The sequence below is a fragment of the Haliaeetus albicilla genome, chromosome 3 (assembly GCF_947461875.1).
Source record: "Haliaeetus albicilla chromosome 3, bHalAlb1.1, whole genome shotgun sequence".
In the NCBI taxonomy this organism is placed as follows: domain Eukaryota; kingdom Metazoa; phylum Chordata; class Aves; order Accipitriformes; family Accipitridae; genus Haliaeetus; species Haliaeetus albicilla.
Window position 1 is genome coordinate 23,324,153 of NC_091485.1, and position 17,548 is coordinate 23,341,700.

Here is a 17,548-nt window from a genome sequence, read left to right on the forward strand (position 1 = left end):
TGTCTAATTATAGAAATAAGGAGCAACTTCATTTAGCTATCAGCTGCTACAAACTTTTGAACAGACCGCAAAGTTGTTTTTATCATTGTATATTTGAATCAGTGATATTTATCACTGAACTCTCAAAAACACTCAAGTACTTCAATACCTTTATTAGGAAATACCATCATAAACTAAACTATCCAAGATATAAATGCTGATTTTCTTTTTTTAAAACACAAAGGTATATACAGAATAAGTAAGAAGATATTACTTCCACATAGCACCAAAGTAGTACATGTTCAAAACATGGAGTTACATTTTCTTCAATGTATTTGGACTGGAGCTCCCCATAACACTAATTTTACTGCTACTTTCCTGAGGAAGAAAAAAAAAAAAAAGCCAAATAGCATCTGTCCTACTGGTCTAACAAGAAGAATGCAGACTCATTTTAGACCATTTTGATGTATCCAACATTAGCCAAATCTACAACTGATTAGCTATATTGCCAGAATTCATATGTTGTCCTACTTAGAGCTATCTCTGGTATACATATTCAAGAAGTACAGTGAGGATTCATCTGGGACTATGAGCAGTTAGAGACAGAACTTTGTTTTCAAACTGACTATCTTTCTCTAGACTACTTAAAAGACTACTGTATAACTACTACTGATCTTTTAAAAAAGGTTTTTGTAAAAAAAAAATAATCTTACTTATGTAAGAGGGGTCTCTGGGCAGTTTCCTAGATAACTGAACAAGCAGGAGACTGAAAGACATTTACATTTGGTGTTGCTACTAAAAGAAAGGCTTGGGAAAGGATATGCACTGTCATGCCTGTGCGCTAAACACTTAACGTATATTACAAAATGCACAAACTATACTCCAGAAAGGAAAGCATAACTCTCTTCTCAGTTAGCAATCTTACAAGTTTACAAAACCCACTAGTTATTTTTAAGTAGCAGTATCTCAAGTTGTCAGTACCCTCTGCATTTGTGCTGTCACTTGCAGTTCCATCTTTAAGTCCACTCTGGCTTGTTATTTTAATGGGTTAACTGTACTCTTGTCTTATATTCCTACAAGACCACAAATGATTTGATTATAAAGAAAAAATGAAATTAAATTGTTCCACAGCTGTCTTGTCGCAGATGTTTGTAATCATGTATATTATTTTGCAAGAAGGAAGTGTAAGCAAAGACTTTTTTAAGAAAATGCAAATATATTGTTTAATTCTTTAATGTATTTGTGTCAATAAAACAAAGGAAGTTCATAAACATTTCCTTACACTTAAAACCAGTTTCACTGCTAAACACAGGAAGTACCCATCCTTTTAAAGGGCACCATATCAGAGCTTCAGAAACACAAAATTTTCATCTTCACCATTTTGGTAATTACAGACTTTCAGCCTTCTTTTTATAACTGTCTAGAATTCTGGTCAGGATTGACAACAGGTCTTCAGACATGAATTCTTCATAGTCTCTGTCAATTTTCACATTCTGTTCATCAAGATATTTCTAGAAAAGAGTTACAGAAAGTTTATTAGAACTATCACGGTCTCTATTGTACTGGTTCTGCCAAAGCATTTTAAACAGTCATTGCACTGGTTAAGTGATTTCAGTTAAACACTTCTCTGAAAAATATCTACCAGAAGCAGATTAAACCTGACAGGATATTACTGCTGAAATTTAACGATCAATTCTGATTATTTATATCAAAGGTTTTGTCAACAAATTTGTTTAACTAGAATCCACAGACTCAGTGCGGCAGCCCTAAATAACTGATACTTTATTGGAAAAACTAAGTTCTAATTTCCATGTGTTTACTGCAGTTGCAAATGTCTCTAGAAAGATTTAATTCCGAATATCAAGATTTAGCTTACCTCTATAGATACTACATGAGTAGCAATCACTTCTAAAAGACGATTCAAGTTATCACCAGCTTTCCTGCTCTCTTCTGTTGTTGTTTGCATAACAACTTGATATCTAAAATTAAAGACACTCAGAAACTCATGTCCATAATTACAAAATTCCTGACATCTAAAACAATCACTTCACCAAGTCTGATATATTGTCATGTTTAGCCATAACTTTTTCTATTAATATTAACTTGAACCAAGTTAGATTTGTATATGAATACTCCAAAGAAAAAGGACTGTATTGTGCTAACTGGTAAGAAACAAAGTACCTTAGAGTCAGAATAGTCTTTCAGACTTTAGGCTGTAAAATGCAGTTGTCACATAAGTTTGGAAACAAACTAGTTTCCTTACTACAACCAAATATATATGAAAAAAAAGTTACATGGAAAACAGGAGTTCTGATGCAGCAGACAAACTTTCTAGCAAAATATTAAGTGTCGAGGAGAAACATCTTTCAATTGTGAATTTGTGAAATTCATGTACTGAGATGGATACCTGCTCAACAAGGAATTTAATGTTAGGATTCAAGAAAATGTGTATCCTTAAAACACATAAAACCCAAAATAAACTACACAAACAACTTGAAGTTATGGGCCTTACTGTCGTTGAAGATCATGCAATTCTTTTGTGGCTTCACTAAGACCTTCATTGACACCACTCTCAAGTAATTGTTTATGCTTCTCTAACAATTCCAGTTCATTTGCACATTTTTGCTCTTCCTCTTCTGCTTCCTGTAAACGTAAAGAAAGAGGAAAAAAAAAAAAATTGCATAACTCAGGAATAATTAGGACTTTTTCCTCTCCTTTATGTTACCTCATTACATCCTAATACTTGAATTCAGAATTCACACAAGTAACTCCAAACTCAGAACCAAAAAAAAAACCCAAGGACATCCCCCCGAACCTAAAGTTGCAAGCATTTTCTGTATTGTCTTCCACCCAAAATCAGCCTAACCTTCCCTTTATTTCTCTAACCATATTTCAAGGTTTATGTTGCAGCTATTTTCCCTTGAAAGTTCATCCAAAAAGTGTTATTTACATACTTTAAATAGGTAAGAAATGGAACATCATGAACAATTGTTTCTAGGTTAAAAAAATAAAGTCACATTTGAGTAAAGAAATTGCTTTTCCCTTTTGTGTCTGAAAGATGAGTAGAAAATGTAAGTAATCATATCTCCAAGGAGAGTGACACTGTTGACACTATACTTAACACAATTAAATGCACAAAACCGAACTAAATTCTGCCATCAACTAAATATGCAATTCTGGTAAATTAATGAAACATCATCCTTCAAAAATAATTTTAATACTGAAGTCTTATGGATAGCATTTTAAAAATTATATGAGGAATTACATGACTATGTTGTCTTATAACCATCCAGTTGCAACTGTGTATTTTATGAGCTCACCTTAAGAGAAAAGCATATGCAACAGCATAGATCAAAAGATAAATTTCAGATGTTTTTGAAAGCAATAAACTAAATGAATTGCCTTCAGCCACCCAAGCAGGTATTAGCAATGAAATAACCCTGTTTTGTGGTTATAGCATAGGAGCTTGGATTTGAAAGAGCAGATATGTTAAACATTAGCTTAGTTCAAAAAGCACTTTTCTCCTGGGCACCACAGCTCCACAAAAGCCATGCTGTTAGAGAAGCTGGGAGGTACTGAAGCAGCTACTTAGTTGTTAACTGAGAGGGCTGTTTTGTTGCTAAACTGGAAGCGAGGAAAAGGATAGGGACTGCTCCCCTAGTGGGGAAGAAAAAACAAAGCAAGCAACAGTTTTATATCATTAAAATATTTAATGTGCTTTTAGTCAAATAACATTTTCCTTAGTTTTTAATGTGATTAAACACGGTTACTAAAAACTCTAAGTGTATTTATTACATACAAACTGAAAAGACAAGGCAGATTCTGTTAACTCTAAAATCTCCTTCAAGCACATGCTTTGAGACATCCTGAGGTCAGGAGATGATTGCCACTGCTTTTATTACTAGATGTAGTAGCTTATGATTTACAGGATTTGCCAAAGTATGATGCCGGATTCTCTTATGAGAAAGTGAAAACTGACTCACTCAAATATTTCTGAAGAGAATGAGAGAATCCTGCAAGGGGAATGGAAGGAGGCAAGGGCAGAGGTCCAGACAAACAAAAATGCAAACCAAAAACTTATGTATAAATATAAAGATTAAGGATAAGGATATCATTAAGGATAAATTGTCATCAACCTATAAAAAGTTCTACCTTAAGTTTCTGATGGTAAAGATCATCCAGCTTTTCAGCTTCTTCTTTCAGCATTTTCACACTGCTTTTCTTGTCCACTACCATTACATTCACCTAGAATGAAAACATGAACAAGAAAATATAATTCAAAAAGAATTCCAACATATAAATCCATGCCATCACAAACAACACATGGTAGCCCAGAAATATTTAAACTGGGCCAGGCTGGGATGGCATTAACTTTCTTCATTGCAGCCTGCGTGGTGCTTTGTTTTGGATAAGTGGCTAAAACAGTGTTGGTAACACACCAATGCTTTTAGCTATTGCTGAATAGCACTTGCACAGCATCAAGGCTTTCTCTCCCTCCCACAGCCTCTTAATGAGTATGGGAGGGGTGGACAAGAGGTTGGGAAGGCACATAGCCAGGACAGCTGACCAAAATTGGCCAAAAGGATATTCCAAATCATATACTGTCATGGTCAGCAATAAAAACTTGACGTAGGGGAAGAAGAATGGGGAAATAAAATTCTCCTCCTTCCAACCCATCCTGAACCCAGTATTGCTAACAATCTTCCTGATGACAACTTGTCAGTGATGGTAAGCCACATAACAGACTGGAATGGGCAACTTATTAAAAACAAATCTTTCTGATGTTTATGGTCAAATAGCTGCATAATCTTCAGTGCAGGGAATGCACATTATTTCAAACAACAGAAGGAGACCCTAATTCTCACAAAAACTTTTAGGTTCCATCATGATTAAAGCAATCGTCTCACAGTTTCCTCTCCTCCACCCTGCCCACAAAAAAACCCCAACCCAACAAAAAACCCCAACAAAACCAACCCAAACAAAAACCAACCCACCACACCACACTTAACCCATGCAAAAAGTCAAATAAGACCAGCAGATAACATTATGGATTCTTAGTCCTAATCTTCATTAATGAACACACCTGTTCCAAAGTATCTTCCAAAGTCATTTTCCGTTGAGTAGCTTTCCTAATTTCTTCCTCAGTGTGGTTTATGATCTCCATAAGGGGAGCCTGTAATACGTATGCAAGAAGATCTGGCTAATGCAATTTGTTAGTTTGAACTAAGATGTACCCCAGTACATCTTTTCCCTCTCCCGTTTTTATTTAGGCTCCTGTACCCTCCAACACCAAATTTCCTCACTATACTATAATGTTGTTATGGCAATGCGTTATACAAGCTTTTCAATGAAGTTTCATGGAGAGGTTAAGAGACACCTTTCCAACAATTCCAAAGAAACACACTTTTTTGTGAGTGGTAACAGAAACATTGTATTGACTCTACTTACCTTGATCTGAGTTCTGTATTTGACTAGGCAATTTGGTCCTGCCTCAGGATTAAATTGAATCTCAAAGTCATGGCCTTTGGAATTCTCAGCACTTACTGGAATTAATTTCAGCTTTCGAGCCAGTTTATGATACTCTGCCAGTTGCATTTCGATCTGTTCAGAGGAGAAAAGGGCAAAAATTGTAGAAGAAATACAAGTGAAAAGCTTTGCGAAAAGTATTCATACAGTACTTTAAATATGTTTCTAAGTTGCTCTGCACAAACATGATGCCATGTCATGCCACAGTATGCAAGAGCTGTATGTATTGGCAGTCCAGCAGTTTGCGTTGTTTGGATTAAGTACTGTTTTATGATTCTTTCAAAGTTTGCCCTGCAAGGTTTCTCAGTGTGTATGGGTGAGACTGAATGGTCTCACCTGTGGTTTTCCCTACTCATCTGTCATATTTTTTCCCGCCTCAACTTTTTGAGGATTAGTTGATAGGCAAGGAAAGACATGCTTGGAAATAATCCAAATAACTAAACCAATGATCAGTCATCATGTTGACAGGCCTTCTCTCATTGGTTTTGACAAGAAATGACCCATAGCCACACATCCTAATAACAAAGTTTAACATGAGCATACCTCTAGACAAAGCTTATTAAATGCTCTATGTTCTGATTAATGAGTGCCATTTATATGCAAACACCAAACAACATAAGTATTTTTTCCAGTTTTATGTGCTTCAGACTTGCACAGTATGAGGAATTTAAGTTAATGCCAAGTGTTTCATAAAGTGTAACCCTGCCAAATGCAAAATATACTTGAAAACTTTTTTTTTTTTAGTTCTCCATCTAGCAAAGCAGAAGCTTTTAAATCCTACCACTTACAGGACCACATCTTTTCATTCTGCTTGAGGGAATTGAATTTTTCCCTTAAAACCTATTAGAACTTCCACATAAGGGACCAATCTGGCCCTAAATGCATGCAGAGACTTTGATTCAAAGCACTAGTTTTGCCTTACTTCCTTGCTATGATATCTTAACATTAGCCTAAAATTGCTTGTGTTATCAAAGCAATTTCAAGCTAATGTTATCAAACTTCTTGATGCTGTAACAGTGAGCTGACAGTGGTGCATATTCTAGCTATGTCCCTTATGATGCAGAAAAAAATGAAAATACATTTCCATTATGCTCAAAACAGAAAAGGGAAAAAAGAAACATTTTTCAGAGAGATTATAAACAGAAGCCATTCTTCTCACTTCAGCCTGTTAAGACATATCTATACTGTTGTTAGATTATTTAGGGAAGAAGTTAGCAATAGTCCAAGTCCCAAGTTTAAGCTTGCATGATGAAAACTGAGAGCCACCTCTCAGCGTAGTAGGGTTTTCACATACCGCCTCTTTATTCCTCGCGTATTTTAGCTCCTCATTCCACAGCTGATGTTCTTCTGCTTCCACTTCCCTAGTCAGCTTGTTAATGGTTTGCTGCAACTCATTTCTCTCATGATTTATTCTCTCAATGTCCGCAACTGAATACTTTTGGTTATCAAAGATGTGCTGGAGCCGGGCATTCTCCTGCTTCATTGCTTCTACTTCCATTTCTAAGTTCACAAAACATTTGTGAAATGGATGTAAAATACCAGCCTATATAATTAAATCTAAACTTTCTGTATTTATATGAGTAAATAAAATCTGTATTTCATTACTCTAGTGTACAAACAACTGTCAGCCAATAAATCTCTTTATTAGCAATCTGTTTTGGAAAGTTTATTTGTAGTATCATCATACACTAAGTATCTCACTCTGTCCTAAAGCTGAGAATTACAATTACTTTAAACCTATTTCTAGCTTCACTATCCCATTTGTGACCAAGGCCTTCTTACCTGTTGTTTCAACTTCCTCATTAACGCCTTCCATTTTTTGATCAAGGATGGCTATATGAGATTCCAGATTAGCCAAATAAGCTTGGTATTTCTGGACATCTGCTTGAAGAGATGATTTCAGGTTTCGTAGCGATACTCTACGATCCTAGTAAATAGATGGAAACAACAACCACTATTATATTAATCTAAAATAATGATCTGACTTTCCAGACAAGGCAATAGAATAATTGGTCAACTTCAGTGGTATAAATATAAAGAACTTCAATAATTTATCTCTGTGACAGCTGAATCAAGTTAAGCATCTTTAAAACAATAACAAAAAAGGCTGATAAGATGGTTTGTACCTCAGTCCTTGTACTTCAGCATTTAGTCTTTGATTTGCGTTAGCTATTGCATTAAGAAAGTTCTTACTACAGGTAATTCACAACTTAAGTATAATAATACACAAAGGGCAGCTAAAACTCAGGACAAGGAAAGCTGGGAATACAAGCAGCACATTTTGCACAGTACACAGGAGTCTCGTGCAGCCACTAAACTATTTTTAAACTCATGATGTATTGAAAGCAGAATCCAGCTTTTCAAACAAAATAATTTCCCTAAAATATGTTGTTACCACCAAATCTCATGCTCTCATCCCCTAAGAAGTTCTCATACCACCCCCTTTTGGAAAAGGTAATGTTGAAGTTCAGAAAAAAAAAAATGGTACAAGTATTTTATTAGTATTTCAGCCAATGCAAGATCTCATTACCTGAAAATATCTGCACAATATCAAACAAATAGTGACTGAAGACTCCACAGTAAATGCCTTGTACTACAATGGAATAGAGTCCGTAATAACCTGGCCTAATTAAAATCTCAGAGCACTGAAAAAAATTTTCCATTTTTTGTAATGTATCATCAGTATCTTTGTTTGATAATGACAATAATGATCAATAATAGAAAATTCAACTCCACCATATAAACAAGCATAGACATAATTTACTAACCGGCTCACTTTCCTTTTCTTTTTCTAGTCTTGCAATCTCTTCATGAAGTCTTTTGTTGTCAGCTGCTAAGCCTTCTATCTGGAATTCATCGATATTAAATAGATCCTCTGTGGGGGGTAAATAAAAAAAGGAAAAAAAAAAAAGGAGGGGGACAGTTACAAATTAATCTCACTGAATATCATCAGCTAATCTGAATATCTGTGCTTTAGCTTCAGCACAGTAAATACCCATTATCTGGATAATTATTTTAAACTGGAAAAAAAACACCCCACACCCTGAAAAACAACCAACAAACCCATTACAAAGCAAATAAGCAAAAAAACGAAAACAAACAAGTACAGAAATGAGTTTTTCAGTTCTCCTGTCATAAGAGCTCAAAAATCACTCCTGTGAGGTCAGAGTTTCCAAACTCTCATACAGCCCACACTATAGATTAGTGGTTGTTAGATAAGTTTCATCTGTTCCAGCTTCACAAAGTAGTCTGATTTGTATACTCCTTTCTCATCCACATACTTCCTTGCCCTCTTGAGACATCTTTTCCCTTACTTCCCTCAAACTTAGCCAAACAATATCATGATTACTTTTTCCTACTAATATCTAGTAACAGTCTGGTAGCTTATGTTTCCCCTCCAACTGATGGTTTAAGCTTGCAACAGAAGTGTCCTTAGTCTAGCTTTTCATAGAAGGGCACAGAAAGCGAGAACTGTTTTTCCTCTTTGTTCTCATATACTGTTTGTATTTCTGTAGGTAATGAAATTATTGTGTCAAAAAAATTGATAATTTTCCATCTTCCTGAAGAGAAACACAGGTGCATGCTGAATCATATGTGGGAACTTCACAACAGAGTTTGGAACTCGTGCAGACTGTTTTCAGAGCTTTTAGAAGCTGAACTTTCTTACTCATCAGATGTGCATCCTCCAGTAATATTTGTCTTTTTTTAGTTGTTAACTTTGTCAGACAGAAACAAGAATCATCTTCATAGATGGAATTTGCATCTGAAGAACTATATACTGCTTTTCTGTCACAAAGCCATTAAAACCAACAGGGTTACACAGGTACAGATGACAGCAGAGCATGGCCTCTCTGTCGGTACTAGTAACAATGCATAAAAAGAAGATAATTAAGTCAAAGTAACTGAGAGGTACTTGGGATTTTCAGATTCCTCTGATCACTTTCACCTGTAAACTGAGCAAAACTCATGCTAGACAAGAAACCAGTAGCAATTAAATACTTCATTAAAACATGAAAACTTACTTAATTTTGACTGCACTTCTGCATCCACTTCTTCAAAAGTATCTCTCCCTTTCATGAAGAGCTCATAGCACTTTACAGAGTAGTCCATGAAAAGCTGAAAACAATTTTAAAAGTTTTCATTTCAATGACTCAAAGGGCTGTAAAATATCTAGATAGTCTAAATCTACTCAACCAATGGAATTAAACAGAAACCAAAAATATCTTTCACTGGTTTGATTGCACTTCTGTAAAAATCAACTTTTTTTTTCCCTCCCTTTAAACACAGAATGTCAAGAGATTATATCCAGGCAGAAGGCAGCATCTAGAATTCACATTCAGAAAGGTCTGGAAATACTTGATACATTTTTCTGGGATACCTAACAAGGATAGTAGATACAGTATTTAAGACTTTATTATCTTGAAGCATATGATCCTCTCAGGCTAGTTTATGGAAACATTAGGTCTGTTTAACAGACCTCTTCAGTAAATATGACCACTATACTTCAGATGTGCAGATGTCAGAGAACTGATCTAGAATTAAAGAAAGGTTACCCAAAAAGAATTTACTGGAGGCTTTAAATTACAGATCTTTCAGAAGCAATTACACCAGTATTGTAAATTTTGTTTTGACATATATGCATATGAATCATTTAGTTTAAAAGCATTTTTACTTGTCAACTGTCAGGTTTGTAACCTTAGTCCAAAATTATGATTTAATTTGATTTTTGCAATTTTCTAATTAAATGTTCTGGCACATCATACAACCCCTTCCAAACATCTGCTGTGAGTTAACACTGAGTTAAATCTGAATAGTACTAATAACCTATGATAAATGAGAAAGCAAGCAAGCTGCTGGGTTTTTAAGTACCTGAATTACGTTGCCACCCTATTTTGTGGCTCAGAAATTAAACATTACAATGAATTTTTAAACGGTAACCTGAGTAGATACCCACAGAAGCCAACACATTTATAATTAGGTCACTGTCTTTACACTGCACTGCTGTTAAAAGTGGAAGATTCAAGTGCTAAAGAGAAATACACCTGAGACACTACTAAGACAATTAAACAGTATGACTCCCTTTCTCCACAAAGGAGAACAGAAACAGTAGCAACTCAGAGAATAAGGCATTTCAATTTAATACCCAGTCTGCACCAACAGACTGGCCATGATGCCTGCTCAGGCAACTAGTTGATGAGGCTTTTTATATAATGCTACCATACTTCCTAGAGAACTCTGTGAATATAAAACTGAACAGAATATATAAACACAGATAAAAGTGTTGTCATATATTTAAATTGTTGTTACAGCATATGGCAAAATCCACTTGAACAATTCTGATAATAATTTACTTTTTATGGTACCTTATTATGTACAATTCCATCATCTGTCTCTCCTCCCCAGCTCTGTCCATCATCAAATGATGGTGCATTTTCCCTCATAGCACCATACAACTGAAAGGCACAAGTGTACATACAAAGAGCAAGTGTGAATATCCCCATTAGTTTTCATATTAGTTTCACATTCATGATAAGAAGCAGAGTAACATTGGATTAGGATTTCAGCAAGCAGGGTGTAATGGTGCTGCTTCAGAATGGGACCAATCATGTCAGGGTAAGGAGCCTGTGGTTAGTTGACTAAAAGCACTGATGAAGAGGTATTAACTGGACATTCAACACTGCCAAATTGCCTTGCTAAGCTAAACACAACTTTTCAGCAGTAAAGGATGGGATTTTCACGTGTGCCCAATTCAGCAGTGGTGAACTTCTGTCATGGATCCCAAATTTTGCTCAGACCTGAGCTAGCAGCAACAGAGAGTTACCACTATTAAAAAAAGAAACAACCCCCACCCAAACATCCTCCCCCCCCTCCCTGCCCCCATACAACAATCACAGGACACTTGAATAATTGCTATTGAAAATTCCATCCTTAGACTTCAAATTTAAGAGAAGATGGCAGGTGTCACAAGAACTACACTGAAGATACATGATTATGCCCATAAACTTTTCACATTTTTATGTATGTGTAAGTTGTCATTTTCCCCCCTTTCTCATACACAAATTTATCCAGTGAACAGAGTTTAAAAAAAATATTATCATAATATAACATTAAAAACTCAGTTTAGAAGTTACTAAAAGTAAGGCTAAGGGCTAGATCCAAGATGGCAGGTAAGAACACCTACCATTTTCTTTACATAAATGTCAAACAAAGAGATTTTTAAAAAGCATTTAAGAGATCTGTATTGAAATTAACATTCCAGCCTGAAAACTGGAAATGTTTGGCTTAAAGAAGACAAATGCTACCTTGACACAATCAATTAACCAAACCAAAGCTGTCACGATCTGAGGCCACGTATGTGGTGCTCCCACTGTGTACATGGAGCTTTTTGACAAAGGAAAGGGGTACCTACAAGGTAAAAGAAATTATTCTTAATAGCTGTGGCAAACAGTGATGAAAACTAAACAGCACGTTTTTACATGTAGGTCAAGGTACAGAAGGAAGAACAAACTCAATTGTACTTTATACAGTACATCAAAGGGAGGTAAGCTGAGTTCTTACAGCACTATTTTATTCAATTATCATGGGTTTCTCATTTTGTGATTCATAGAATATCTCAAGTTGAAAGGCATCCATAAGGACCATCAAGTCCACCTCTCTGCTCCTCACAGGACTAACTAAAACTAAGCCATATGACTAAGAGCATCATCCAGACGCTCGTTGAACTCTGACAGGCCTGGTGGTGTGACCACTTCCCTGGGGAGCCTGTTCCGGTGACCAATCACCCTCTCAGTGAAGAACCTTTTCCTAATCTCCAGTCTGAACTTCCCCCGATGCAGCTTCATTCCATTTCCTCGTGTCCTATCACTGGTCACCAGAGAGAGATCAGCACCTCCCCCCTCCACTGCCCCCCTTGAGGAAGTTGTAGACTGTCATGAGGTCACCCCTCAGCCTTCTCCAAGCTGAACAAACCAAGTGACCTCAGCCACTCCTCATAAGTCTCACCCTCAAGGCCTTTCACCATCTTGGTTGCCCTCCTCTGGACACACTGTAATAATCTGATGTCCTTCTTATATTGAGGCGCCCAAAACTGCACACAGTACTTGAGGTGTGGCTGCACCAGTGCGGTATAGAGTGGGACAATCACCTCCCTTGACCAGCTAGCTATTGAAGAAATGATTGAAGAAATAGACTTTTTTTTGCATATCCAAACATCAGGAACAAAGAAGGCCTCATACAAAGAAAGTGTAAACTATTCCTTCATACACTCCTTAGCCCCTTCCTATTGAGCTTAGTATGTTGCCTTGGTCTTGGTAGTGGCCAGATCTGTCTTTCTCCTTCTGAAGCTACTATGGGAGGAGCAATGGGCACTGCAGTACTACGGAAAAAGGAGTGGGTGCCCTGGGAGCATGAGGTGATTCATGATGAGACAAAGACCTCAAAGGAAAGGCAACAAACGCAAAGGAGGGAGTAATAGTCCAATGGATGACATTTAGACTTCCAAACTGGGTGTGCAGTCGTGAAGGATTTCCTAACATGTAAAACCAAACTGATACACAGGAGTGCTGTTCTTAGAGGGCAAGATTCTTGCTTCTTGGGTCAAATGCACTCTGAAAACAGAAAAGCAGCTGGCAATCAGTTTAATGTCATGCAATTACAGAAAAGAATTTCAGAAAAGCTGCATATCAAAGTATTAATATTACCTACAAACACACAAAGGCTATACTGCTAATTACAGGCATTCTCTCAAAACCTTCTACAGATCAAGGAACACAGAAGTACAGATTTTATTCCATCTTTAGACTGACAGCTACCTAAAGTTATTTTAAGAACATAGGACAAGAAGCTACTGATAAACTGACAGTTCTAAATACACACTCGTGAGCCATTCAGCCTGAGAATTTTTTAAAATGAATTATTTAGGTCCATTTTCTAGCTCTCAAAAGACAACTTAAAGTGAGTTCTCAAAATAAGTCTTTTTATCCAGGACTACACTCTGGTTGCAGCAGAATAAAGCCTCTTGAGAGCAACTTCCTTTTCAACATCTCAGCTAGGTCAAAATAAAATTTTATTAAAATACTGAGAAGTGAACAGAACAGATTTATATCTACATCTAAGGAGCCCTGGTGCTTTGGCACCATCATGGGCTCGAATCTACAGACGTAAAATACACTTCACTTTTTTTTTTTAATGAGACTGAAAATTCACCATTATCAACAGGCAGAGAATTTTCTTTCTTGGAAAGTGTTGGTGCATTAATGATTCCAAACACTTACTGCACAAGATTAGAAATAAAACACCCAGCTACTTACTGGGTTTTTTCATCTCAGTGGTCATTTTTGTTATTTCCACCCCCTGCTTTGAAAGCAGAATTAGAGAAATTACAGGAAAAAATGATTTCTAACTATATGAACTGGATCCAACATTCTGAAATTGTTTTAGTTCTTGGATTTTAACAGAATGAACCAGAAAAGTCTGTCAAAAAAATTTGTGTCAGTCTTTCAAAGTTTAATACAAACAAACATAATTAATTAGATTTTACATTACAAAGCAAGCTTCCAAGAGCCTATAGTTCTGCAAGTTCAAATATAAAATGTATAGTAGTGTCTGAGAATCAGAGAGTAAACTTAGAGCTCAACAGAAGTGAAACAAAATAATCACAACATTGTAGTTTCAGAGTCTCATCTGAATAAAGAAGCCTATCCATTCTCTCCAACTATCATGCAGAATTCTTAGCTTTTAAATTTCTAGCTGTATCATATCTATTTAGCACAACAGACTAACAATAATGATCTTACCCAAGCTCTTTAAAAACTCTGGGAATTTCCTCTTCAAATTTTGAGTCAGGCAGTTCATAAGAAGGACAGAGAAATCCATAGATAAAAGTGAAGATTTTTAAGAAGTCTTTAACCGATGGAGACTGTAGCGATTTCATGGAAACGTTATGGGCATAACCATTCTCAACAAGAAACTGAGAAAAGGAAACATTGCATATTAGTTACTAAATAAAGTTGAACCCATGAAAAAAACCTATTTTCATTAGTATCTCTTATGCCTAATAATGTACATTTGGAATAAGTTAATAAGTTACCTCACAAAGCTGCTTGATACATTGTTGGATGAATGCCTTGTCATGAAGTGGCCTGGGATCCTTTATCTTTTCTGTACCGAACACACCATATTGACTGTTGCGTGAACCTCCAGCCCCACTAGTTCTAAGAAGAGAAAACAAACAGAGTTCTTGTGACAACACATATAAAGAAGAAATCTCTTAATGTTTAAGTTGCTACAATTGCTATTTTTATGTTTCTTTTGCATTTGTTATGCAAAGGGATGCCTGAAGGTTTCTCTTAATTTAGGCTGACTGGAAAAACAACATCAACCTGGAAGCCACAATGCACACATACAACAAAGGGACTATTGCATCCTAGATGAATATTTTCTTTAGTTTATTGAAAAAAATAAGAGTTTTATAGAGCAGAAAAATATCCCAAAGATGAAGAAACAAAATGGTGTAGGTGATTGAAAATAATGGCTAAAACATTTAAGGAATATTTAAAAGGAATAGATCCCTGCAACAGTGGGGTCCTATGAAAGAAGACAGCAGCAAGACATCAGAACACAGAAAGCCATGTACTGAGCTGAAAGATTATAGAATTTTGGAAGGTTTGCATCTTAGAGAGAAGAAGAAACTAAGACAGAGTGTACTAGAGGTATCATTCTTCCTTAAATAGGCAAATATATTGAGGAGCTCTTAAGGTTTGCAGTGCATATCATTCCCAAGAGGAACAACAGCTCTCAAAGCAATTCCTACTCCACAGAATTATTGTTTAGTGATCAAAGAGTGAAGGAAGTCAGACCTGAAGGTCTGCTGGTCTCCAATCCATTATTCCCTGTAATGAAAATCTGCCAAGAGAGAAAAATTACAAAATGATGTGGGACTGTTGTTTTAATTTACAGTACAGAGATCTAAAGCTATCAATACCTCTTCCCAAAAAAGCTGACTTTTCTTTCCGAAGTTCCAGGTGTAGGTTTGCTCATGCTCAGCTTCCCAAATGTACCTCTGTCCTTCCTGAGGGATAGGGAGAAGGATTCAAGTGACTATTTCTACCATTTCATCTTTTGCTCACGTGAGAAAACTATAAACACATGCATATAAGCCTAAGAATCTTCAGCATAGCAGCATCTTAGAAAAGTTAACTGATTTTAATGCATTATTTGTCCATTATCAAAACTACTTCTGCAAGAAGATTTATAATACACATTTTATACACACATGCACCCAGCAACCTCCTAAGAAATATGTAAGAAAAAGTGTTACAATTTGAAATATCATGAGTATACAAAATGATTAAAGAAAGTTTTTTGCAGAACAGGAGCGCTTGTGCACATATCCGTGGCTGCAAGGAGTTTTCTTCTCGCTGCTCCCATTTTTTTTTTTCAGTTGCTACTTAAACACACTACAGTAAATCTCTTCAGAGTTAGTTGTATATACCTGTTCTTAGCAACATGATCAGCAACACTTACATCTGAGGTGTTTGAAGACCCATCTTGTTGTTGTCCTGCACTCTCAGTGCCATCATAGATTGCCGACCACTGGTTCCGGCAGTACTTGAGCTTCGTCTCATTGTGACTAAATCGCAGATCACAATCTGTCAGTATTGGAAAATCCAGGATCTAAGAATATTTGCTTTTTTTAAACACCACAATGACTTTTTAAAGGGTCAGAATAATCAAGTAGATCTGTACTTTGGTCCAACCATTGTGACAGTTTTCAGAAATATGAAATACTTGGTTCTCAAAAAAAAAACAAACCCCAAAAACGCATGTCAGACTCCAGAACTACATAGCAGCAGCCACAGCCCACAGCCTTTCAAATTAATTACGTTATTGATGAAAGTGCCAGTGCTTGTTCAAAACCTACTATTTTGCCTTTATTTATATCTGGTCATTTCTAACCTACAGGTTCCAAAAGCAAAACAGCTTAACAAGTTTTTCAGTCCAATCAGCTGGGAGAAAGGTGACATGAATGTGACTACTGTTTCTGGCACTTCAGCCATCCATTTATTCCTTAGCCATTAGTTCTGAGCCTGCTTATTAATTTAGCAAACGTCACAATATCATAGCACAATAACTGGAAAGCTTATTCTGAGATAATATTATGGCTATCTTCAGACTACGCACACACAAAATACAAATGAAGCTGGAAATATTGAACTGTCCCCACAGTGGTATTAAGTGGAATTTGAGGTAAATAGAATTAACTCTGCAAAAAATGCCAACTTTTGTCCTCTACAGAGGATCTATTTTATTTGTGGGGTGGGCTCAAATGACTGAATTATAACTAATCAAAAAACCTTCATTACAAACATTACCAAAACACATCATCAATATAAATTGCATTTCACAATCACACTTCTAGTTCCACTTCTCACAAACCATGACAGGAGTTTAGGTTAGGCCCACTTTGTAGGGCAGTTTATGCATGACCTCATTTTCTCTGGGGAAGAAGCTAAATACTTCCATCACTTTACCAGGGATCCACTGCAGAAAGCGTAACTTGTTTTCATAAACATGCCAAGCGACCAGTTTAAGAGCAAAGTTTGCTAGAGTGAACACGCCAGCAGAAGAAAGGTAGAGTGCTGCAGAACTGGGCACAACTACACCCGCTTTCATTAACGGCGCGTTTAGACGGCACCAAAGGCAGACAGGGAAGCCGGTGGCGCCAGCGCGCCCACATCAACCGCCCGACGCTCCCCACGGCCACGGAGCCCGACCCCCTCACGGCCCCGGCTTTCCCCCGGTGCGCGGCCCGCCTCGCGGACGCCCACACCCCTCGGCGGGGAAGGCCCGCGCTGCGGAGAGACCCTTCCCAAGAGCCCAGCCGTTACCGGTGCCGACGCCTTCCTCTCAATTTCAAATCCGCCCGCCGAGACGTCACGCAGCGCGCCGCAGCGGCTGATATCACAGCAGAGCGACGAAGAAGCGAGATAAGGCGTGAAGGGACGCGGCAGGGCGTGGCGTGTCATTGCTTCCGCTTGCCTGG

General features: G+C 37.0%; 1 protein-coding gene across 1 annotated transcript; it reads right to left on the reverse strand.

Annotated features, from left to right (window-relative positions):
• Positions 1-138: 138 nt before the first annotated feature.
• On the reverse strand, positions 139-17,542 carry NDC80 (NDC80 kinetochore complex component). The gene is made up of 17 exons (XM_069779100.1): positions 17,394-17,542; positions 16,030-16,135; positions 15,488-15,574; positions 14,594-14,717; positions 14,301-14,473; positions 11,808-11,910; positions 10,869-10,958; positions 9,528-9,621; positions 8,274-8,380; positions 7,288-7,432; positions 6,800-7,005; positions 5,428-5,580; positions 5,063-5,152; positions 4,132-4,224; positions 2,492-2,622; positions 1,856-1,958; positions 139-1,490 (listed from the first exon to the last, which is right to left on the reverse strand). The coding sequence occupies exons 2-17, from the start codon at positions 16,128-16,130 to the stop codon at positions 1,368-1,370; spliced, it is 1,923 nt and encodes a 640-aa protein (XP_069635201.1). The 5' UTR covers positions 16,131-16,135; positions 17,394-17,542; the 3' UTR covers positions 139-1,367.
• Positions 17,543-17,548: the final 6 nt, after the last annotated feature.

Excerpts from the sequence above, each read along its gene's own strand:
- NDC80 (XM_069779100.1), bottom strand. The coding sequence starts at position 16,130 with ATGAGACGAAGCTCAAGTACTGCCGGAACCAGTGGTCGGCAATCTATG. Across the intron at positions 15,575-16,029 it reads GGTCTTCAAACACCTCAGAT|GAAGGACAGAGGTACATTTG; the intron begins GTAAGTGTTGCT and ends CCTATCCCTCAG. Across the intron at positions 14,718-15,487 it reads GTCAGCTTTTTTGGGAAGAG|AACTAGTGGGGCTGGAGGTT; the intron begins GTATTGATAGCT and ends TTCTCTTCTTAG.